Source organism: Diceros bicornis, chromosome 6 (assembly GCF_020826845.1).
Source record: "Diceros bicornis minor isolate mBicDic1 chromosome 6, mDicBic1.mat.cur, whole genome shotgun sequence".
Classification (NCBI taxonomy): Eukaryota; Metazoa; Chordata; class Mammalia; order Perissodactyla; family Rhinocerotidae; genus Diceros; species Diceros bicornis.
This window is the reverse complement of record NC_080745.1, coordinates 61,860,312-61,885,084: the sequence shown is the minus strand read 5'-3', so window position 1 is coordinate 61,885,084 and position 24,773 is coordinate 61,860,312. Positions and strand designations below refer to the sequence as shown.

The 24,773-nt window shown below is 36.8% G+C and overlaps 1 protein-coding gene across 3 annotated transcripts in view; it reads right to left on the bottom strand.

The window, feature by feature from the left end:
- CC2D2B (coiled-coil and C2 domain containing 2B) overlaps nt 1–24,773 on the bottom strand; it is a 97,439-nt gene that overhangs the window by 14,483 nt on the left and 58,183 nt on the right. For 2 of the 3 annotated variants that reach the window (XM_058543614.1, XM_058543615.1), the window contains exons 1-4: nt 14,305–14,325; nt 6,305–6,403; nt 3,559–3,756; nt 1,690–1,779 (exon numbers count right to left, since the gene is read on the bottom strand). In XM_058543614.1, the coding sequence (XP_058399597.1) occupies nt 1,690–1,779; nt 3,559–3,756; nt 6,305–6,403; nt 14,305–14,325 (408 nt within the window). Of the gene's footprint in view, nt 1–1,689; nt 1,780–3,558; nt 3,757–3,920; nt 4,104–6,304; nt 6,404–14,304; nt 14,402–19,437; nt 19,548–20,340; nt 20,438–21,582; nt 21,754–22,841; nt 22,934–24,773 lie in introns of those variants that run through there. The other variant, XM_058543613.1, reaches the window with a different exon arrangement.

Sequence of the window (24,773 nt, the reverse complement as noted above, 5' to 3'; positions counted from 1 at the left end):
TTCAATATTTTAACAACTGATATGGCCACATCAGTACACACTGGCTGAACATGATGGTGAGGGATGGAGGTTAGGGAGGATGGTAACATGGCTCTTCTGAAAGAGAAATGTCAACAGAATAGTGAAGGGAAGAATATGAGTAGTCTTCAGTGTCAGGCCAAGGAGGTTCCCCTGACTGGATTTCATAAGAGGAAGAGGGAATGAATGAGAGTAGGTAACTAACGTACCCAGTTCCAGATACTTTGCATATGTTATCCTTTCAAAACTCCTGTATGACACAGATGAGGAAACTGAGGTCCAAAGAAGCTAAATAACTTATCTTAGGTCACCCAGCTATTAAGTGGTTGAAGTAGGATTTGAACTGAGGTTTGTTTGACTCCAAAGACTATGTTAGGTAGGAGAAAATAACTCTTGTCTTGTGACAATCTAATTAGTCATACACTCATAGGCATCCCATGGCCAAAGAGTTCATGTCCATGGGAAGACATTAGCCAAGAGGAATCCCATGCCTATAGTAACCTCTTGGTTATGGGTATTATTTGGATTGGGGGGTGGGGCTTGAGACTACTAGTATTTGCCTGAATGGTTATTTTTATGGTTATTTTTAGCTATTTTAGAGGCTGTCTTTTAATGTTCTTCAGGATCATAATACCCCTGAACACATTCCGATTAATTCACAGTCTCAGAAGAGTCTAGAGTTAATGACACCTTTTGGAGTTCCACCAGATTTGAATCACTGAATCACTGGAACCACATGCTTGTATCTTCCTTGTTTTCACTTAGCAGAAGGTAGGGTAGCTGACCTATTAAGTTAGTCCTGTGCCCCCTAAATTCACTTCAGCTCAAATCGAGCCTCTAAAACATTCTAGATAAGCACCAGGACTATCAGATCCAGATGTAAAGTGTCCCTCTCTCAAGTTCCCATCATACTAGCATTTTCCAATTAAAAATATTTATTGAATGCTTGCTAAATTTAAAGCAGTGTACAAGTGATGCATATAAAAATAAATAAGAATCAAGTCTGCCTCTTCATTCAAAGTAATTAAAGTTGGAATGTACATGTACAGAGTATGGGTGTGGGGTCAATACACAAGCAACTAAACATAATTTACAGTGGAATGGAAGAAGTACGCTAATTAGGGTTGCCAGATTTGGGGGAAAAAATAGGATGCCCAGTTAAATTTGAATTTCAGATAAACAGTTTTTTAGTATATGTCCCAAATATTGCATGGGGCCTGTATTTTATTTGGCAACCACTCTAAGGAGAATTTTAATCCAAGTGCTAAGGAAGAACACTGCTATACAAGCTCTTCAGTCAGATGTGGGGAGACTGGGGAAAGCTTCTGGGAAGTGGTGGTATTTGCTCCAGGCTTCAGGGTCTGACCAGCTCCTTAGTGACAAGTCATATTTTTCTCTGAAGAATGTCATAATATTGTACTCCTAGAATTCCTGTTGAATCAAAATATTCATGAACTACCACTTATAATGTTGAATAAGATTTTTGGTCTTTAAGAACTATTTCTATGAATTGTTATAGAACTGAAAATGATGTATTGAATTATCAAATGCTTTCAAATTTCACAAGGCAAAGTACTACATGAGTGCATAATATTTTTAAAAAATTTGTTTCTTTAAAAAAAAGCAAGTAAGAAATACTATACATTTTAATTATAAAATATAATTTGTTACCTCTGATGTCATCCATATATAAAAACCATCATTTTCATCCAGTGCATCAGGCATAATAGGAATCAAAGACACAAAGCGAGCAACGAGGTCCTAGAATAATATTAACTAACATTTGTTGAGTGCATACTACATGCCATCACTAAGTACAGTATTCACATGCATTATTATCACATTTAGTGTATCCTACAAGCCTATGAAGTACATATTATTATTTCTGTTTTACAGAAGAGGAAACAAGCTTAGAGTGATAAGATAACTTGCCCAGGATCACACAGCTAACACAATATATGGGGTCTCTGGGAATAAGCCCAAGTTACCCTGACTCCAGAGCACGCCTGTTAACCATTACATTTCATTGTAATACATTATTAAAATTTTAAATATGATATATTACATATATATTTTTAAATATAATGTTAAAAAATTGAAAAAAAGACGTTGAAGAATAGCCAAAGTTTGATTTGCTTTTAGGTTCAAAATCTATCAGGATTATTTTTATTAATAGAAGCAGCAAGTAGATACTGGTGTAGCCTGCTTTGTCAAACAACAGAAGTTACACTGTGGATTGTTCCCCCTACAGGTCTGGAGACAAGGACTCAGACTAAAGGAGGAAAGGAGAAAGGGATACACATAAACAAACAATGAGTTAACACAGAAGGTTCATGAACATTTTCATTGATGTGCAATAGCCACCATTTATACACTATTACGACCTCCTACACTGGTCATGTTTCTGACTCATGCAATTAATTAAACACAGCCCGCAATCCTTGATAAGCAAAGGAGCTAGGATTTATATTTTTTAAAAAATACAAAGACTGTCTTGGAAAGAAATCTGAGAGCATTATTATGTCCTTGGACTTTGGATGTTAGGAAGCAAAGGCAGGAAGAAACCTATAAGGGAAAAGCAGAGGAAAAGCAAAAGGTGACCTAAATTAGGACTTTTGATTTTAGCTTAAAGAGTTCAGCTAAGGGAGCTTTTATTATAAAGCTAAGGGAGCTTTATAATGGACAAATAATATAAATATTCTGAGGAGAGCCAACTGACTCGAATAAACAAAAGGTATAAGTGATTTTTCATAGATGCCCTTTAATCAAAGCTTACATTTTCTTCAAGGGGAGAATTATATTTCTGATTTCATATTTTCCTTTCTCAAAGTAGAAGGAGCTATGTCCTCTTTTGAGTCTATAATGAATATATTTTCATTTTATATGAAATGAAATTTTCAGTATATGTCTCTTTTGTCAGCTGGTAAGTAGATATGCATAAAGCCACATACGGATGGGGTGGGAAGTATTACGCTGGCAGTTTACAGAGCAAAATATAATATAGTTTCTTCATTCCCACATACAATGAGAAGCAATCTGTGAGAAGTAATCTTTAGAAGGACACAACTCCTTTAAGAACATAACTTTTTATTTTGCCTGGAAATCAAAGGAATTTTTCTGTGTCATTTTTCAAAGTTTGATAGAAAAGTTGGGAAGTTAGTATGGCCACGTGAACTGGTGTAGCAACAGTGACTCTCTAGCCCAAGTGGGCAGAAATGAAGAGGATCAGGAAGAAATGTTTTCTTTCATCTGCGGCTCAGGAGGACACAGTGCAACATAGATGGTTTCTCTCTCAGGAAAGTGTCTTTGAAGGTCAAATAATTTTAGTAAGAAAGTTATACTCAAAGTTAATATAAAAAAGTAAACAAGTTAAAATAAATATAAATTTGGACTGATGAAAATGTTCTAAAATTTATTGTAGTAATGGTCGCACAACTCTGTGAATATACTAAAAACCACTGAATTGTACACTTTAGATGGGTGAATTATATGGTATATAAATTATATTTCAACAAAGCTACTAAAATAAATATAACTTACAAGGGTTGCATTAGAATCATGAAGAAATATATCCAGGAGTTGTTGAGGGGGATTTAATGCCTTGATATATCTTGTCACTAAGATCTGTATCCCTTCATCATTAAAAACAGTAGTTACGATTCTTCGGTTGGGAAACATTGCCTTACAACTTTTTTTAAAAATCTGTGCTCTCTCCAAAACATCTATTTGATCTGAAAACTAGAATCAAGTTTAAAATATTTCAACATTGTATCATATTGTTCCCACAGGAAAATATCAAGAACCAATGTTCATTTTTGCCAGCTTTGAAATTATTACTAATTTTTAAAATAGGTCTCACTTCTTTGATAGAGTATATAAAAATAATTCAATGTAAAACCTACCTTATCTAGTTCTGGATTACAGGTGATATATGATATTTGAGGTTCAATGGTAGCAAAAATATTTAAGAAAGTACATTCTTTTAAATTCTGCCCATTATAATCTTCTTTAGGAGACACATAAGTCTTACTCCAAGTATACCCAAGCAAAACTGGTGGAATATTTACTTGAAATGTTCCACTAACCTGAAAGAATATATCAATATAATAGATTCTGCATGATGAAAATAAACATCAGTCCAATCTAGTACAGCCCAACTCAGTCTTCTCCATAGGAGGAAACAGGCTTGCAAAGGTACATGCTGGTTCTACTAATATGTACTTGCACAAGGATGATCCGGTTCTCCACGTGATCTGTTCACAGGCACCCTTGACACCCTGGGTCCCTATCTAATACGTACTATGTGGAGAGGACAGGAGTAAGAAAGGGATGAAATGAGGAAGCAAGTTACTGTACGAGAGTAACTTAGTATGATAAAAGCTCTTAGAAAATCCACCTCAAGCTCAGAGAAGAGGCTAAAAGACCATGTTACATTTTGCATTGGGTCTAGTAAGAGAAAAAAATGTAACAACCCAGAGGTCCACAGGACGACCTGTGTGTGTGTGTGTGTACGCGCGTGTGTGTGTGTGTGTGAGTGTGTGTGTGTGTGTGTGTGTGTTTGGAGGGAGGAGATAATTTACAATAATAATTAATAATAAAAGCTAATAGTTACTGAGCACTTATTACGTGCAAGGCACTGCGCCAAGTGCTTGACATAGATCATATCATTCAATGAGGCAGATACTGCTCTCATCTCCATTTCATAGATAAGGAAATTAGGGCTCAGAGAATTCAAGGAATTTGCACAAGATCACACAACTAATGAGTAGTGAAGCCAGGATTACAACCCAGGTTTGCCCACCTTTGAAGCTCACATCTCTAACTACCTCTCTATCCTAGAGTCTGGCCTGAGACTGAGAAACATCCACAGGGATGTAGACATGTAGGAACATTTAAATCCTCCAACAACTTAAATCTCTATTGGTCTTTATTTGCAGCATGTCTGCAACATGCTCCCTCATGACTTGCTGCGAATGCATATTATTCAGACATTTCTACTCTCCTCCCTCATATCTATTCTTTCTTCCTTTCTTACCAATGGTTTTAGGTGGCAACATGACAGCCATGTACTAGCCAAGTCACATAAATAAAATGTAAGAAATCTGCCCGGGTTTTCTGGAGGAAGTCTCTGTTTTCCTGCCTCCTGTCTGCAACATGAATATGAGGTTGAAAGTGCAGTGTACAATTTGCAATTGTGAGGATGAAAGCCGCATAATAAGGACAGTGGAACAGAAAGACAAAAGTAGCTTGGATCCTCGGTGATATTCTTGAGCTGCTGCACTGGCATCTAGACTTCTTTTTAGGTGAGATAACTAGACCTCTTACACCAGTCACTGTTAGTCAGGTTTTCCGTTGCATACGCCTGAATGCAGTACTAAGCGATACACACATAATTTCTTCTGAGTCAAATGCCCTCATTTGCTTGACAAACTCATCTTTTGGGGACTTGATTCGAAAGTTATTGCCTCTGTAAATAGTTCCCTGACCTTTCATTCTCCTCTTCATTCCCCTCTTACCCACCCCCAACTCCTCTGAAGACTCCCCCTCACATGCCCCTCCAAACCAGGAATAGTAAGGTACTCCCTACTGTTATGTCCTCATAGTACCTATCTCATGCCCCTATCAAAGCACTACAGCATTATCATGTTGCACTGAAATGTTAATTTTCTTCTATAGACAGTGAACTCCTTGAGGCAAAAAATTCATTTCTGAATCTTCTGTATCTAGCATAGCTCTGTAAGTAACAAAGCCCAAAATGGAGTCTAGGCTGGGGTTTTATATTTTGCTGGTTATGTAAGCATATTCTTGCTATATAACCCAACAGCAGAGCTCTCCGGGGGTATCACAGAGACAGGTGCAATCATCCGTGTCAACATTATCAATGAACAACGCTGAGGAGCTGAAACTCCTGGAACCCGTGGTTACAAAGCAACATCATTAATCATGGCATTTGTGAATCTGGTCCTATAAAACTATTACATGCAAATATGAATGATGCTTTAAGACCTAAGGCTAGCTGTCCTATTCTTGATCAATGAACACTCGGAAGACATAAGAAATAAATTTGTAGGTGTCTCCTGTTCTAGAGATAGCTAAAACCTTCAAAACTCCAACACCCCAGGGACATCCATACAGGATCATTGTAACTGACCTACCAACTTGCCAATCACAGAATCTCATTCAAAGACAACAGTGTTTCTACTAGCCAGAGGTAAAAACTTAGAATTAAGTTTTTTAATTTAATAATTAGCAATTTAATAACTAGCAAAGAATCATTTTCTATTACCTCAGATTGTTGCAGAAGAGCAGAGAAAGGGAAGACAATGGATCCAAGCCAATTCTTTCTTATATGTGAATGACCACTGCAGCTCTTGAAACAGTGATTCTATTTAAATAAATAATTTTTCTTTTACTTACTTTATATCATGTGATGAATAATTTCACAAACTTGAATGTAAGTATAAAAAATATTCTCTTTCTTTTTAAAAGAAACCAAAGGGTAAACAGAAAAGATATTTTTTATCCCTTTTTAATTTCTTTAAAAGATAATTGACTATTTAAAGCAAAAATAATGACCTGTTGTGGAGTTTATGACATACGTATAACTAAAATGCATAATAATACTAATACAAAGCACAGAAGGGGGAAATGGAAGAGTTAACATCTTGTTCTTACACTATATGTGAAGTGGTATAATATATAAAGGTAGACTGATAAATTAAAGACTATATTGTAAAATCTAGAGCAACAATTAAGAAATAAAAGAAATACAGTTAATAAGCCACTTGTAAATGGTCGAGGTTAGAAACGTAAAGACCTTGCAAAAGTAAATGCAATATATTTTGGCTCCCATATCTTATCTGATCTTCCTCCTTCTGTTCTCCTTGCTGTTTACCTGCATCTGAGGAAGGGGTAAAGTTTGAATGAAAGCTGCCAACACCCCTGATTCCCACCTTCAGTTCATAACCGCTGCCTTTGGACATCTGGAGTTCCTTAAAACTCTGTATTTGAGAAGTTATCCCTTCTACTTATCAAGGAATACTAGAAGGGTCTTTTAAATCCAGAGGCTGACCAGCAACACCAGAGTTAAGAAAGTGGACTGTGTTGCTCTAATCTAAAAGGTAACAGGTGCACTTGGTTAGCTTTTGTAGCAATTAAGGTCTTGGACTTCTGACTGATGTGACCTCAACTACATTAATCTTTCCATCCCAGGTCCCAAGGATGCTGCAGGCTTCCTAGATCTACCTTGTCTCAGGCTACAGATTACACCTCTATTGGGGTTCACTTTAAAATTAGTTCTCTATGCATTCTCTCTGAGAAGCAGCGAAAGAATTTTAACACCAACAATATGAATTATATATGAAGCAATCGCTAAGGAATCTATTAATATAGGAATTGTTTATAGCAAATGATAAAAACAAGACTTAATATTCTTGAGCTATGATGTGTGCTAAGTCTGCAACATAGTGGCATGTTGAAGCAGGGCCAGTTACTCGGATGGTTAAATGGTTGAAGTGGGGCTCCTGCTGTGATTGATTTAGCTCCTAAAGATTAGGGCTTTTAAATAAATCTGAGATATTTGTGAGATGTTGTGTATCCCCAACATCTTGCAAATCAAAATAATCCCTTCAACACCCAAAAACAGTGTGGATTGAGACCGCTAAGAATGGTGCTTCCACCAACACTGCAGTAGTGGCCATGGGGCAAGGTAGAGTCTGGGTATGACAGGGAGGGTGGGGTTTGCTCCAAACTCACAATGAAATATGGATGAACCAATCTTCATGAATGCATTACTTTTATGTACTGAAATGTACAAATACATTTCTACATCATCCCTGTCCAAAGAGCATTTGTGCACTTTTTGCTTTTTAAAGACAGAAATAATAAATATCTGAATTACTGAAAAAAAAATCCTTAATCTTAGTCCTGGAAAGTGATTTCTTTGTGTGCAACCCACCTTGCCCAATAGGCTCCCTTTTTTGTTATTAAGAGTAACACGTTTGTAATGTTAATTGTCAACCATAGAGTTGGGAGTTGGGACTAATGGCTTGATGAAATGAACTGTGTACTAGGGGCCCAAACGTATAAAGAAATCCCATCCACGGCTCCAAAAAGGCTGCCTTGTCAAGGAAGGCTTCTTTTTAGGTAAATTAAGATCTCTTCCTATATGTCAGTAAACAATGTAAAACATTTTTAAAGTATACACTTTTATTATAGCAGATTTACTCAGTGCAGCAAACTTTGAAAATACACTAAAGGATATAGAGAAAAGAATGAAAATTACCTTAACCCCCAAAGACATCACCACCATTAACAACATTTTAAGATGTTAAATGGTAGTGAAAATACGTTGAAATGATGATGATGCATTCAAAGAGGAGATTATCATCATGGATGCTGGGTCAATTAAAAAGGAGATGAAGTTTTATGGTTGATATAACATAGTCAAAAAGAAGCAGGTTTGCTGACATGGCTAAGTAATTTAATTGCATGGCATGTCTATTGGAAAAAGGTGACCCACAGGCTACCTCAACTTAAGCCCTTAAAGCTATGTAATTCAGGTTTATCTGATTTACCAAGCAGTCTTCTGAGCCCAGATTGGTTTCTAAGAAAGGTTTCTCTATGGAGAAACGATTGCACTGATAGACCAATTCTGATTGCTTGGTAGTTATCTTTCTTATGTGAGTTTACAGATTGTTTATTTTTCCCAAGGTCCTGGTCACCTTTATCACGGGAATTTCAGATTTGCAAGATTTCTGTTCTTTCCCATCCCTGCTTTAGCCTTGGCCGAAACACGCCTTATAAATCTATGACCTTGTAATTAAAGAAGTAAACAAGAGGCCATCCACCTATGTGGAAAGAGAAATTTACTATTTTGGTCTGTTTAGAATATTATGATTGATTATAGGCTATGCTTAAGCCCCACCATGGTGCAAACTGGGAAAAGATTGTGTTGGTTAATTTTATGTGTCGACTTGACTGAGCTAAGGGATGCCCAGATAGCTAGCAAAACATTATTTCTGGGTGTGTCTGTGAGGGTGTTACCAAAGAAATTAGCACTTGAATCAGTAGACTGAGTAAAGAAGATCAGCCCTCACCAACGTGGGCAGAAATCATCCAAATCCTCTGAGGGCTTAAATAAAACAAAAAGGTGGAGGAAAGACAAATTCTCTCTCTTTCTTCTTGAGCTAGGACATCCATCTTCTCCTACCCTTGGACATTGGAGCTCCTGGTTCTTGAGGGCTTCAGACTCTGGGACTTACACTAGCAATCTCCTCATTCTCAGGCCTTTGAACTTGGTCTGAATTATATCACCTGATTTCCTGGCTCTCCAGTTTGCAGATGGCATATTGTGATATATCTCAGCCTCCAAAATCCCATAAGCCAATTCCCATAATAATCCTCCTTTTCTATATCTCTATATATCCTATTGGTTCTGCTTCTCTGGAGAACCCTGACTACTACAGAGATAATTAAAGGGGGAGAGGGGACATATACCACGTATGTGGATTGGAAAGATCAATATTGTATAAAAATGTCAATTCTAATCAAATTGATCTATATAGTCAATCCATCCTAATAAAAATCCTGGCAGGTTTTGTCTTGTTTTCAAAATCAACAAGCTGATTCTAATATTTATACGGAAATGCAAAGGGCTAAGAATAGCCAAAGCAATCCTGAGGAAGAAAAACAAAGCTGAAAGATTTTGATTTCTAGATATCAAGATTTATAACAAAGCTTTAGTAATTAAGGCAGTGTGGTATCAATGCAATGCAAGGATAGATCAACAGACCAAGAGAACACAATAGAGAGTGCAGAAATAAACCTACATTTATACAGTCACCATATTTACAACAAAGGGTAACTTTGTAGGGAAGTGGGGGAAGGGGTGATCCTTTCCATAAATGGTGCTGGATCAACTGAATATCCTTACGAGAGAAAAATAAATCTTGACCCTCTACCTCACAGACAGACAGAAATCAATTCCAGTTGGATTTTAGATCTAAATGTGAAAGGTAAAATGATACAGCTTTTAGAAGCAACCATAGGATATTATCTTCATGATTTTAAGTGGGCAAATATTTCTCCAAGAGGACCAAAAAAGCACCACCATGGCATTGTATTGTACTATATTAAATCAAGATTTTCTTTTCATCAAAAGACACATTAAGAAAGTAAAAAAAGACAAGCCAGAGAGGGAAAAATAATATATATATCTGACAAAATACTCATATCCAGAATATACAAAGAACTGTTACAAATCAATGAAAAAAATGGGCGAAATACTTCAATAGATCTTTCACAAAAGAAGATATCCAAATAGCTAATAAACATAGAAAAAGGTGCTCAATTTCATTAGTTATCATGAAAATGCAAATTAAAACCACAAGGTGATATGACTACACTTTCATCAATATGGCTGAAATGAAAAAAATCAGACAATGCCAGGTAACAGCAAGGATGTGGAGCAACTAGAACTCTCATAAACCGCTGATGGAAGTATAAATTGACACAACCGTTTTGGAAACTGCTTGGCGTTAAACTGTTAAAGCTGAACATATGCACAACCCAAGAGCTAGCAATTTCACTCCTAAGTATATATCCAATGGAATTGCATAGATATATTTCCTGAAGACGTGTACAAGTATATTTATATCAGTATTATTTGTAAGAGCCAATAACTAGAAAGAAGCAAATTATCTATCAACAATAGAATGCATTAAAAAGCTGTTGTATATTTCTATAATATATTATGCAGCAATGAGAATCAACGAGCTATTGCTAAATGCAACATTATGGATGACTCCCAGTAACACAATGTAGAGAGAAACAAGCCATTCACAAATGGATGCATACTGGGCCGGCCTGGTGGCGTAGTGGTTAAGTTCGCATGCTCTGCTTCAGCGGCCCGGGGTTCACAGGTTCGGATCCCAGGTGGAGACCTATGCACTGCTTATCAAGCCATGCTGTGGCAGGCGCCCCACATATAAAATAGAGGAAGATGGGCACAGATGTTAGCTCAGGGCCAACCTCCCTCACCAAAAAGAGAAGGATTGGCAATGGATGTTTGCTCAGGGCTAATCTTCCTCATCAAAAAAACAAAAACAAAAACAAAAAAACAAATGGATGCATACTGCATGAGATTTCAATCATATAAAGTTCAAAAATAAGCAATACCTAATCTATGCTGTTAGAAAATAAGATAGCAGTTACTCCTGGGGAGGAAGTGACTTTGAGAGAGCACAAAAGAGGTTTCTGGGGTGATGCTAAAAATATTTAGTTTCTTGATCTGAAGCACTGGCATTTTTTCCTTTTTAGCCTGTTGTCTTTACTATTTATTTTCCCTTGGATAGAAAGCAAAATGTTTACCAGAATAAGTTTCTCAATACAAATTTAATTAAGCAATCTGGTGTTGAGTTTCTTGCATCTGAATAACCTAAACTTATCTGAAGTGGTTTATAAACTCTAGAAAAAGCATATAATTAAAATTAAACCTCAGAAATAAAACATTTTAAAGGGTTATTTTTTTCAAAAATCATAGTACCAATTATTAAAAACTACAAAAGCCACTTTGGCTACAACGTAATAAAACTAGAATTTAAAATTAAAGTTTACACTCAAGTCACTCAAACATTTGAAAAAGTAAAAGAATAATATTAATTAACCATTAGATCAAGGAAGATATAAACATAATAAAATATATGGAAAATAACAAAAAATAATAAGTAATCTAATATTATAAAAGACACAGTCTAAGATGTTTTCAGAGATAAATTCATAGTCTTAAAATGTTTTCATTATTTATAAGAGAGAGAGACTGAACAAACTAGACATTCAACACATTTGTCCAAAATAAGTATAAAAATCACAGTCCTAAGGAAATCAGGAGGAAAAAAAACCAATAAAAATACAAGCAGAAATAAATGAATTAGAAAACACAGGAAGCGTAAAATTTAAGAACAACTTCTATAGTTGGTACTTTAAAAAATAGGAAAATCTCTTCCAAATTAAATCAGGAAAAAATAGAAAAAAAACACTTGGATAAAGTTAGAAATGAGAAGAGGGTAGATAACAGCAGGTCAAAAATTATAAGAAACTGCTAAACAATTATATGCTAATGAATTTTAAAATCTTGAAAATAACTAATTTTTCCTTTTTTTAAAAAACCATTTAAACCAACAACCAAGTACTGGATTAGTTTAAATTCTTTTTGTGACCATCAGGATTTCTGTTACAGTTTCAGTAAACAGAGGCTCCAAATCTGGAGCTTTGCCCTGGGCTTGCTGTGTGAGCTCCAGATGCAGCTCAGTCCAGCTCTTCCCTCCCCAGCGCTAAAAACAGTCCACACGTCCGTGAGGCGTCCAAGTCCTCAGCTTCCCGCTAGCAAGTAACTAACGAAAGGGAGACCCACAGCAAGTAAGAAATAGTTGACAGCAGGAAGCAAAAACACAGAGAAAAGAGAGGAAAATTGAGGCACGGGAAGAAGATCTTTTCTAAAGAATATCATAGATCAGTGATAGACCAAAACCTTCTTTCTGCTGGGTGGTCACCTCGGGGCTCAGCCTAGCTCTGGTCCTTTACGAGAAAACGGAACGTTTTGGGCCACAGTCACCTTGCAACCCAGTCCATGAGAGGAGGGCAAGCCAGGCCCTTTCCCTTTCTAAATAGAAAGCCCAAGTTTTTACATAGACAAGTCTGATACCTAATGCATATGGATTTCATTCAACACCACCACCAAGCACTTGTAAGAATTTAACTGTTAATCAACTGCTATTCAATTCTGGTCAAACGGATCACCCAAATAATTCACTTCTGAGAGAGAAAGTCTATTAGGCATTCTTTTGGGTTTTCTAAGCTCTACTCATTATCAGTTTAGATAATCACAAAACAACTCAGTTTAACTCCTTGGAGAATAGCCATCACCAAATTACTGTTTAATATTTTACCCTCAGCCTTTATTAAGAGTTGACGGAAATGTTTTAATAAGAATATGTGTCTGTATCTCCTGGAAAACTGGGTTGGAAGACATTGCCATTATGTTTCTCAGTAGTTCTTTTTTTTTTTTCCTGCTGAGGAAGCTTGGCCATGAGCTAACATCCATTGCCAATCTTCTTTTTGCTGAGGAAGACTGGCCCTGAGCTAACATCTGTGCCCATCTTCCTCTATTTTGTATTTGGGATGCCTCCACAGCATGGCTTGATGAGTGGCGTGTCGGTCCGTGCCCGGGATCCGAACCTGTGAACCCCGGGCCACCAAAGCAGAACGTGTGAACATAACCACTACACTACCGGGCTGGCTCCCTCTCAGTAGTTCTTACAGAAGGCTCTTGCCTGAACCATACTTCAAGGTCTAGCTCAACTTCTCTGATTCTGATCCCCAATCCCTACAGGTAGAATTAATTGCTCCTTCAATAGTATTGCCATAGAATTTGATAGACCTTTATATTAAAGCATTCAATCAGAGCCCCAAGAGAGGAGATATAATGGATACGCACCTTTATACTTTTTTGTGTGTGTGAGGAAGATCGGCCCTGAGCTAACATCTGCCAATCCTCCTCTTTTTTGTGGAGGAAGACTGGCCTTGGGCTAACATCCATGCCCATCTTCCTCCACTTTATATGGGATGCCGCCACAGCATGGCTTGACAAGCAGTGCGTTGGTGCAATCCCGGGATCTGAACCAGCAAACCCTGGGCCACTGCAGCGAAGCGCACGCACTTAACCGCTTGCGCCACCGGGCCGGCCACTGCACCCTTATACTTTTAGTGCCAAGTTCAGTAGGAAGGAAACTAACATTTATTTTAGGGCTTGCTATGGCACTAGGCATTGTGTTAGGAACTTTCATGTATCTACGAGGAAGAGATCCAGTAACTTTTAAAATTTCATCGAATAGAACTGGGTTTTAGTCCTAGGAATAATTTGGTCTCTTTTGTAGAAGTGGTATAGTTTTTTTGATCAGACAATGAGAAATATATAATCCATTTTTGTTTATCTTTCTATCTCGGCTACCAGGAAGCTCACATTTAAATGTAATGTTCAATTGGCAGAAACCTACTTCTCCCAAATTCTTGGTATATTTACCCCTCCTCTTCCTATATGTGGTTTATGATCTCTGTTATTTTTGAACTGACTTGTCATATGTCTGATTTAATTTCAAGTTGCCCCAAATCCATTTTAGAAAATGTTGGACATATTGCATCTAAAAGCAAATTTACGAATATGTTACTAGACTTCAGTCTGACCTCAGAATTATTTCAACATTGATAATTACCATTATTCTACTTTACCTCATGTTTTTCAACAATCATTTCATCAAAAATGTTGATATATATATTATCTTTTATTTTAGATAAGCTTGACAAGCTATAATCATGTCCTGGCGAGCTGTAAATAAGAAAAACATATTTAAATCCTTAATTTATTTTATAAGAGCATTACTCATCAAGGACTGTAAAATTACTTGTGTTCTTTTCTTTTATAAAGTGTAAGCTAAGACAAAGCTATGTACTTTGAAGATGACTGCTATCTTTCATTAAAGCCAGTATGTGCTTTCTAATTTATTTTATATCTCTCAAAGTAATTTGCATGAAAAATAAAAATGTATAAATGTGAAGCAGAAAGGCTTTCACTACAGCCATCCACTGCGAACAAACTTGCTGTAGTGTGGTGCTTCAGGATTTTCCAATTGTCTTAAATTCTGCTAGTTTCTGCTGGTTCACACATATAGTTAAACTGCTCTTTTGCTCTCAGCTAAAAGATATGACTGTTTAACCATGGAGCTTATTCTCTATCCCACATTTATTTTCACCAACCAGAAATTGGGATAGTGGAATGCATTTAATTTTGCAAGCTGTCTGCTGATGGCTTAGTTGATTGGATACATTTTTGGAGGTAGCTGAAAGGATAGTGTGGTTTATTACAAGCAATGAACTTCCACTCTCAGCTCCAGCTTGGGCATCGAATCTTGATCAAACTTCTAACAGCTCAGAGAAGTTAAATAACTTGCTCAAAGTAATGCTACCAGCAAGTAACAGAGCCCTAATCTGAACCCAATTCTGACTGACTCTAAAGGCCAGGCTCTTTTCACTATAGGCCAGGCTCTTTTCACTATACCAACTGCCACTGACATTATTTGTTGAAGCTTAATGTTTAAGGAAGCAACTATACTATTTCAAAGGATCACCAACAGTTTGTATAACTTTCTGAGACCTACAGACAATGACAACTAAAAAACGTTAGTTGAGTTTAGAGACCAATTTTAAACTGAGGGTTCCTTATATTTCTAAGTGATATGCTGACTTCCCTACCCTGCTCCTTCAAGAGTTCCCTTTCCTGTTGCAATGGCCTAAGACCAGACAGAGGAGGCAATGTATATTTACAACACTAAGCTAGCAGGAGAAATGATAACCGTCATCCTCAAGACATTTTGAATGTCAACTTAGTACATCCCTTAAATCACTCAAGTCCTTCATTATCTTGCATTTTGTATTCTACTCAAATTTCACCATAATTTCTCCTCCAAAGTAGAGCTCACAAGGCTAATTACTATTTACTATTACTATCTATCCCATTTACATGTGGTTTTTATTCACTAAAATGTCATGTGAACAGGGGAATAGAGCTCTTGTATCTGAGGCAACAAAACGTGGTAGCTGAACGGTTGTGTCTTAGCTGAACCCTCTGATCTACTTGGTTGTACTCTAAATGTGTTCCTGGCTTATCTCACTGCTATAATCACAAGAATGCAAATACTCTATAGTCTCCTTCTCTTTAGTTCACTTACAAGTTTATCTTATTGACTATTTTATGTTCTCCTAAATCCACTTATTTAATACAGTTTATTTCTTCTAACTCTAATGTCTAAATTAATATACCAAATACTTCCACACACATAACCACATTTTATATCTTTATAAACCTTTTAACTAAATACATTTTATATACTAATTACTTAATATTATACAACATAATATAATATATTTTCCTTTCGATCAATACTCCCCTTCAGACACAAAGAGTAAAAAGTTCAGGTAAGCAAAAATCAGAGAACAAGGCAAAGCAAGAAGTACAAGGTCCAGACAGACAGCCAAATAAGAATATCTGTTTAAGAACTCTGAAAATACAATTGAGCCTGTGTTGAATCTGGAAGAATAGAATTGATTTCTGCTAATAGCAGAAGTATCCATAGCATTAAGCTAACAAAATTCCAAGGTATACTGGTCTATTTGGGGTTTTCCTCCCAAGTTAAAATAATGGCATAAACAGGGTCTCTCCTTGCAAATCCTGGTTAGGGACTGGAGGCTTTCATTTTGAAGAGTGGTGGCTGGGATGTAAATGTTCATGTAGCACAGATAATTTCCTTCAGCAGGATAGGTATGAGAGTGGCAGCATTCTGTCAAAGCTCTTTAGCAAGGAAGGACTGGGGACAGTGCTGCTGGTTGGTGGTTCTGTGCTCCCACAGCTTGCATCTGGGCCCTCAAGGCTGGTAGTTTGTTTGGAAAGTGACTGAATAACGATGGAGCTTCCTGGTTAGAGCCCATAGCCAGGACTTCTTTTATACACTCTTGTAGGAAAGAAGTAGCTGGAGGTTGAAGGGAATAGACAGATTGTTTAATCCTGGGAATCAGGACCCACTCACAAAGAGCCAAGGTCAAGATCACAGATGCCAGAAGGAAAAGCCACACAAGAAGCCCAAGGTCCAGGAGACCAAGAGTTTGGCATTCGAGAACTAGGAGAAATTCAGGAGTTAAAAAGTCAGAGTGATGTATCAAAGAACCATGCAGGAACCACATGATCTGCAGAAATGGAAGGAGCTGAACAAAATTGACGGGAGAAGGGGGAAAGGGTATCAGGAAATAGAAAAGATTTTGATAATGATGTGATTGACAATTCCTTATATTCCTTTCACCCCAGTGAGAGCTAAAGATGTATAGGAAGTGACAAGTGAAAATTGCTAATTGAACTTAGAGAACAATTTTAAGTTCTATATTTCAAATTTGTCTTGATTAGTACACTTTATTTCCAATAACAAAAACCTATTTATATTGCTTTAGCATCAAATATGAATCTTGAGAAAGAACAAAGCTAGAAGTATCACACTTCCCGATTTCAAAATATATTACAAAGCTACAGTAACCAAAACAGCATGGTACTGGCATAAAGGCAGACATATAAACCAGTGGAACAGAATAGACGCCCAGACATAAATCCCTGCATCTACATCAGGTCAACTGATCTTTGACAAGGGTACCAAGAATACACAATGTGAAAAGGATAGTCTTCAACACATGGTGTCAGTAAAATATCTACACACAAAAGAACCAAATTGAACCCTTATCTTACACTACAGACAAAAATCAACTCAAAATAGATTAAAGAGTAATGAGGTGTACAATACATCATCGTTGTTGACTATATATATTATTGTTGACTATAGTCACAATGTTGCACAGCAGGTCTCTAGGGCTTACATTATATTATGTGAGAGAGATTTATTTTAAGGAATCAGTGCCATATATATAGCAGGAGAAATGATAACTGTCATCCTCAAGACATTTTTGAGTACGTCAACTTAGCATATCCTTTAAATCACTCAAGTCCTGCTTTGTCTTGCATTTTGTATTCTACTCAAACTTTACTGAAATTTCATCACAATTTCTCCTCCAAAGTAGAACTCACAAGGCTAATTACTATTTACTATTTATTTATTATTTATCATTACTGTATATATGATAGATAAAGGGGGAGAGGGAGAGAGAGACAGACAGACAGATACACATCCTAATTGGTTCTCTTTCTCTGGAGAACCCTGACTAATGCCATGACATTCTGAAAAGGCAAAACTATGGAGGCAGTAAAAAGATCAGTGGTTGTTGCCAGAGGTTCCAGTGGAAGGATGAAGGGACAAATAGGTGAAGCAGAGGGCATTTTTAGGAGAGTGAAACTGCTGTGTGATACTATAGTGCTGTATATGTGTCCTTATACATTTGTCAAAACCCATAGAATGTACAACAGAAAGAGTGAACTCTAATATAAATTGTGGACTTTGGTTGATCGTTTGTTGATCAACTTTGGTTGATAATTTGTCAGTGTTAGTCCATCAACTGTAACACTGTATGCCAAGGGACGCTGTGTGTGTATGTCATGAGGAAGGGGTATATGAGAACTCTCTGTCCTTTCCATTCAATTTTACCAAGGACCTAAAAGTGCTCTAAAAATAAAGTCTATCACTTTTTAAAAAATAAAAAAGAAACTCAATTTCATTAGAAATCAGAGAATGTAAATTAAACCATAAGGAGAGCATCATTTTAGATCCACTATATTAGAAAAAATAATTTTAAAACTACAAAATATTATTGAAGATACAGCACAATAGGAACTTTTATATACTGCTATTGGGAATGTATATTGGTACAATCACTTTAGAAAACAGTTTGGTGTTTACTAGTAAAGTTGAAGCTGAATTCAATTACAACCTAGCAATTCCACTCCTGCACATATGTCTTAGAGCAGAGGTTCTCCAAGTGTCCCCTGACTAGTAACATCAGTAACACCTAGGAACTTGTTAGAAATGGAATTATCAGGCCCTACCCCAGACCTACTCAATTAGAAACTATGGAGGTGGGCCCAGAAATCTGTGCTAAGAAGACTTACAGGTGATTCTAATGCACAAAAAAGTTTAGAAGGTACAGTCTTAAAAAGAAACTCTTGCATGTGTGCTCCAGAAGATAAGTACAAGAATGTTCAGAACATTATTTGCAATAGCAAAACATTAAAACAACCCAAATGTGCATCAACAGGAGAAAGTATAAATAAATTATGGCATTTTAATATGATGGAATACTATATAGAAGTGAAAATAAAGCAAGGGACGGAGGGAGGAAGTAAGGAAGGGAGGGAGGGAGGATGGGATGGAGGAAGAACAGCTACGAGTATAGACATGGATGAATTTCTCAAAATAATTACGAGTAAAGAAACAAGGTTGCAAAAGAGAATTCAATTCATATAAGGTTGGAAAACATCCACAAGTAAATAATACACAGTTAAAGATAAATACCTATTATATAAAATCATAAAGGAAGAGAGGGAGTGATAAACACAAATTCACGGTTGTTACTTCTAGGGGGAAGGAAAGGGAATACAATTAGGTTTTGGCCAGAAGGGCCCCCAAAGGTATTGGGAATATTCTACTTTTTAAGCTGGATGATAGATACACAGGTATTCATTTTATTATTTTTCCTCAGAACTTATATGTACATATACATTATATATATTAATATCTATGTTAGAAATATCTCATAATTTAAAAACTCAGGAAAAAATAAAAGCTATCTCAATAATTATTTTCAATAAATGGCTCAAGAAAATAATTTTGTTATTGCTCTTTTTTAGGAGCTGAGGAAAAATGGACTACAACTTACATAAAATCTACTTTAATTTCTTCGTTCCAGCATGGATGAGATCCACTTGCAGTACTGGTTTGGTATACAGTGTGTTGAAAGGAAACTTCCACAAAAGGGTTTACAGTATCCTGAAACACATAATAAACACTGACTAAATTTTTGGAATATTTTATATAGTTGAAAACAGGTATAAGACTAGGAAATTACTTGTTACTGGCTGACAACTGGATGGCTTACTTTTTCTAGTTTTTCAAACAGCCATTATTCATTCGTTCATTTAATAAACACTTATTGGTCCTATCCAATATCAGGTACTTTTCTAGGATCCAAAAATAAATGGAACTTTCCTTTAAGGATTTTATAGCCTATCAGGGGCAAATAAACAGGTAAATAATTGCAATGAAATGTGAGAAATAAAATAAATATATTCAGCATATAATAGTTACTCAGGAGAGGAAATGATGAACCTTCCGGGGTGAGGACAAGGACAGCGCTACAGACAAAACATTGCTTGAGCTTTGAATCATTAAGCAGTGGTTCACACGGCCAATAACATAGAGCTGTGTAGAGGCCATTCCACGCAAATGAAAGGGCATGGACAGAGGCCTCCTAGAACAAGTAGTAGTATGATATGAGTCTGCTGTGGGGTGGAGAGAGATGTGACTGATTGGCAGGTAAGGGTCAGATCATTATGGACTTTTGTAGGCATTCCAAGGAGCTTGTACCTTATTCTACAGACCCTGAGAGCAGGGGAGCAGGGAATGAGATGGTTATAATTACACTTTATAAAGAGCACCTTCAACTGTATTATGGAAAGTAAACTGAAAGCCCAAGAGATTAGAGATGGAGAGACCAATTAGAAGCCATTTGCAATTCAGGGCCAAAATAATCAAAATCCAACTTGATAGAAATGTTAAATACCTCATTTAAGATCTCATCTGAGGCTACTGATTTGATTGTTTCTTTATGTCTGAGGCGAGACATGGATGACATCAAATAAGTAGGCATATCCAAGGCTCTTCAGGAAAAACAATATTGAGACACACTTTAGTTAATTTTAATATTGGTGGAAGTGGGCAGGTTTTTGTGCTTATGGAGATATGCAACTCAGTTACCCTGGATCTTACAGAGTTTGCTTTGGATCTTCATATCGTAGGTGGTTGGAGCTAAACATTTGATAACTACTGCTCTGGAAGAGTGGCTCCTAAATGCTGAACTATAAACTGGATCCAGTTTACGACAAAGTTTTCACTGGTCCTCAGCAAAAGGAGAAAAACAAGGCAAGCGATACTTGGAGATTATATCCTTCCTATTTTTGGTGTTAACACTATTCTTTCTTTTACAAATTGATGATTATGGAAAATGATAGTGATTTTATGATGTTCTTATTTCACAAAACAGCCTTTGAAATGTGCATCTGTTTTGAGGAAATCAATTCTATTAGATGAACAAAGTTGTAGTTTATAACACATAAGCAAAACCTTTAAGAGGTTTTAACTAGAGATAAGTAGTTAGTAAGCAAAACATTTGTTTTTCATATGTGGAATTCATGGGATGTAGTAAGCATAAGATGAGCAAGTAGAGCACATATGTGTTAAGCATAGACAGCGAGGGATACTTAATATTCCTGATGCACCTGGGTACTAAATATGCTTAATATATGATCACATACAAGACTAAATATATATGAGACACTACATATACATGAACATTTAATATTCATGATGCCTTAATCTGGCCACTCAGCAGTGATATCCATTCTGGCCCCACATATTCTTTGCCCTAGAAACACAAATAAAACCCACTGAGTGCCTGCAGAAGAGATAAGTAAGATCTGATTTTTGCAGAAATCACCTAAAATGACAAGTCCAAAACAGAGCCTACTCTCTCCAGTTTCCTACTTCCAGTACTGAGATGGGCCAGTGGCAGAGAACAGTGCAGTTGGCGGCAGCAGCTTCACAAGTTTTCATAATAGGGAATAGGGAGAAAAGACATTTATTTGATATAGCATCCAAAAATATATGTGTTCAAGTTACTTTGGGCATCTCAAACTTCCGAAAAGCTTAATACATGGCAATGACGATTTTACGAATAGGACAGTATGGAAATTTACATTTAAGATAGATCTTTTGCAACTCTAAAAATTGGTGCATGTTGCCTTACCTACTAACTATTGTTTTCCTGGTAGGAATATTATAAGCCCTCAGTATTCTGACAAGAATCTTAATATCTCCATCACAGACAGTCTGTGCTGCCACTTTTTTCCTCTCTTTCCTCCAAGGCTTTAACTTTCTTCGTCGTTCAACAAGCTTACAAACTACATGTGTTAACTGGCTGAAGAGAAAAAAAGTGATCAGCCGCATATACACAAGATAACTTAGTTCTAAAAGATATCAACCTTTAAATTAATTATTGTAAATAAGGCCATTATTCTGAATCATAATCTCTCCATTGTGGAAAGGAGACAGAGTTGTCTTAAACCCAAGGAAGGAATCTTTTTCTGAGCATAGAAGCGATGCTATGTTCACTCTCACGTTAAGAGAGAATGTGATTGCTCCATGTAATTTGGGTACATGGCCCAAGAACGGACAAGAGCACGGAGAGGTAATTCCATGAAACACGAAGCTGTTTCAGAAGATTACTCATTTTTCAGGAATCACTCTCTTGAAAGCAGTTAGAAACTAAACTTTTCACATGGCTCTGAAATAGGAGTTATTAGTTACACATGCTGCCACCCTGGCAACACAAATCCATGGAATTATAGCTTTATGGTCACAGCCATTTTCCCCCAAAGACTGAAAATAAAACACAATAGATTTCAGCATCCTAAACCAATTAAAAGTTTATTGGTAATACTAGGAATCTGCAAGTGGCCCCAGGGAGGTTTCCCAGAAACATGCATCCCTACTCCTGTTCCTATCCCTAAGTTTCACAGACAGGACAGTAAGAGAATTGAGTTACTTCAGCCAAAGGCTCCCCCAACCGCTGCCTGTGGAGCACAGCACCCTTTTATGGCTGAGGATTCGGTTTTGAAAGGGGGGATTACAGGCTTAGTGTGTGGAGGTACTAGCAATGACGTTTCCAGTAGCAGTTTCAGGACAAGAAAATCTTAGGGCAAAACTAATTTGGGACAAAGGTATTTCTTTTACTTTTCTTTCTTAACCTAAAAACTATCAATAAGGAGAGAGTTAAAAACTAAAATACTATACAATTGAAAACATATGTCGTATAGATATGTCCAAAATGCAATTTAAAAATGTCCAAATACATTTTAAATCACTATATTTCACTTTATGTTCTGTAACTGCATCTTTTGACATGCAACTTAATTAATACAAAAATAGAGAATGTATTAGGGGACTTTGAAGGTATTAGCTTAAAGCTTTATATTTCATATTTAAATAATAATTTTTAGCATGTACCTTGCAGATACAATTTCTTCATAATCAGCCACAATATCTGATAAGTTAAATTTGCTAACTTTGACAATTCTTTTCATTATCAACCTTCTCATCTACAAAAAAATTTAGAATTTAAAGAAATGCATAGTTTATATTTTAAGATTAAGTATTTACAATGCTACTAGTGCCACTATTTTCAACTACTAATTTTTGCAAGCAATGAACAGAAAGGGGGATTAGAGAAGTGAAAATATGGTTCTGTTTGCTACCATTATTAAAATCATTCCTAACTCTCACATTAATGTCACACCAAAGCAAGTTTCTTTCTTTCCACTTTTTTGTCCTTCCATCTCCACTTCATGTCATCTTAAACTCTGCTCTCATCTCTTTTTCCACCTAACTCACAGTATACGTGGACAGAACTAGTCTTTACCAAAGGAGATGATTACCCTGTGAATACGTTTCTACAACAGCCACTTCTGATGGACTATGACTCTTGACCCACAAACTCAAAGAAATGTGATCACATTTCTGTATTTCCTTTGAGTCAATTCTATTCTGACTTTGTCTTATTCTGTCAGTTTGGTAAGATATTCAGTGCTTGTACAGAGCCATTCCCATAAGTCCTTGCAATTTGCAGAACCACAGACCTTGGGTCCTCAAAGGACTCTGAAATTCTTCCCTTTAGTCTGAGGAACCCCTCCTTTTCTCCTCTAACCCTATCCCCTTCACAACAGGTTTAGGTTTTCAAACACAAAACGGGAAGCAGCATGTCTGGAGGCAATTTCCGCTTTCTGTCCTGCCACAAATCATCCCACAGACAATGTAACCTAGGGCCTAATGATCTGCTTGGAGTGGGAAAATGGGGCGGGTAGGAGAAGAATGGGAAAAATATAACTCCTAAAAATTACCCTCATATGGGCAATAAACTGTTTCCCTTGAAGGTGAACCACATCCCTCTGACTCCAACACTTCTCTCTTTCTCTGTCTCTCTCTCTCCCTTGCTCCCTTGGCATCACACAGACTAGGCTCCTTGCTGTTCATTCTAAAGGCCAGGCATGCTCTTTTCTCACAGTTTTCACAAGTGGTTCCATCAGCCTGGAATGTTCTTTTCCCACAAAACTCCATGGCTAGCTCCCTCCTTCAGGTCTTTTGCTGAAGTGTCATCTCATGGGCTTTCCTTGATCACCTTACTTAAAATTGCATCCTACCCCCCTACACACACACATGGAACTCCTGTCCTCTCTCTCTACTTTATTTTTCATAGCACATATCACTCTCTAACATACTAATGTTTTGTTCATTATCTGACTTCCCCTACTAGAATGACCTCCTCCAGGCGGTCAGGGATTTCAGTCTATTTTGTTTACTGCTGTAATTCCAATGTCTAGTATAATGCTGATTCATAGCAGATGCTCAATAAATATTTATTGAATAAGTTAATGAAAGGGACAGAACGAGGAGATGCACTGGCCTCTTAGATGCAAACATTTCAGCAAAACTTTATCTAGTAACCCTTGAGACTGCTGGGACCCCATTCTTTACTGTTGCAATCCTGGCCTTAGCCACCACTGACCCCAGTAACACAGCATGAAGTTTCATGCACATAACTCACAATTCCATGAGTTCCTCCCACAGTGGGATTTAAATACCTATGGCCCTAATAGGCCTCCACTGTCAAACTTTTCCAGTATCTGTAATTAAAGTAATTATCCCTTGAACTTGTAGTTTTAAAACTATCCTCTGACAGCAAAGAAGTCTTCACAAGGAGCTGAAATCTAATCACAAAATTTTCTTAAAGCTCCTTCCCAGCATTCCTATATGCAGTTCAAGCATCCTCAGACATTTGCTCGCTTACCCTCCTCCTGATACTCTGCTGCCCTCCCTCTTGGCTTCCTCATACATAAAAAACAAGAGAAAGGATAAGAAGGATATGTGTTCTCTTCTCTTATG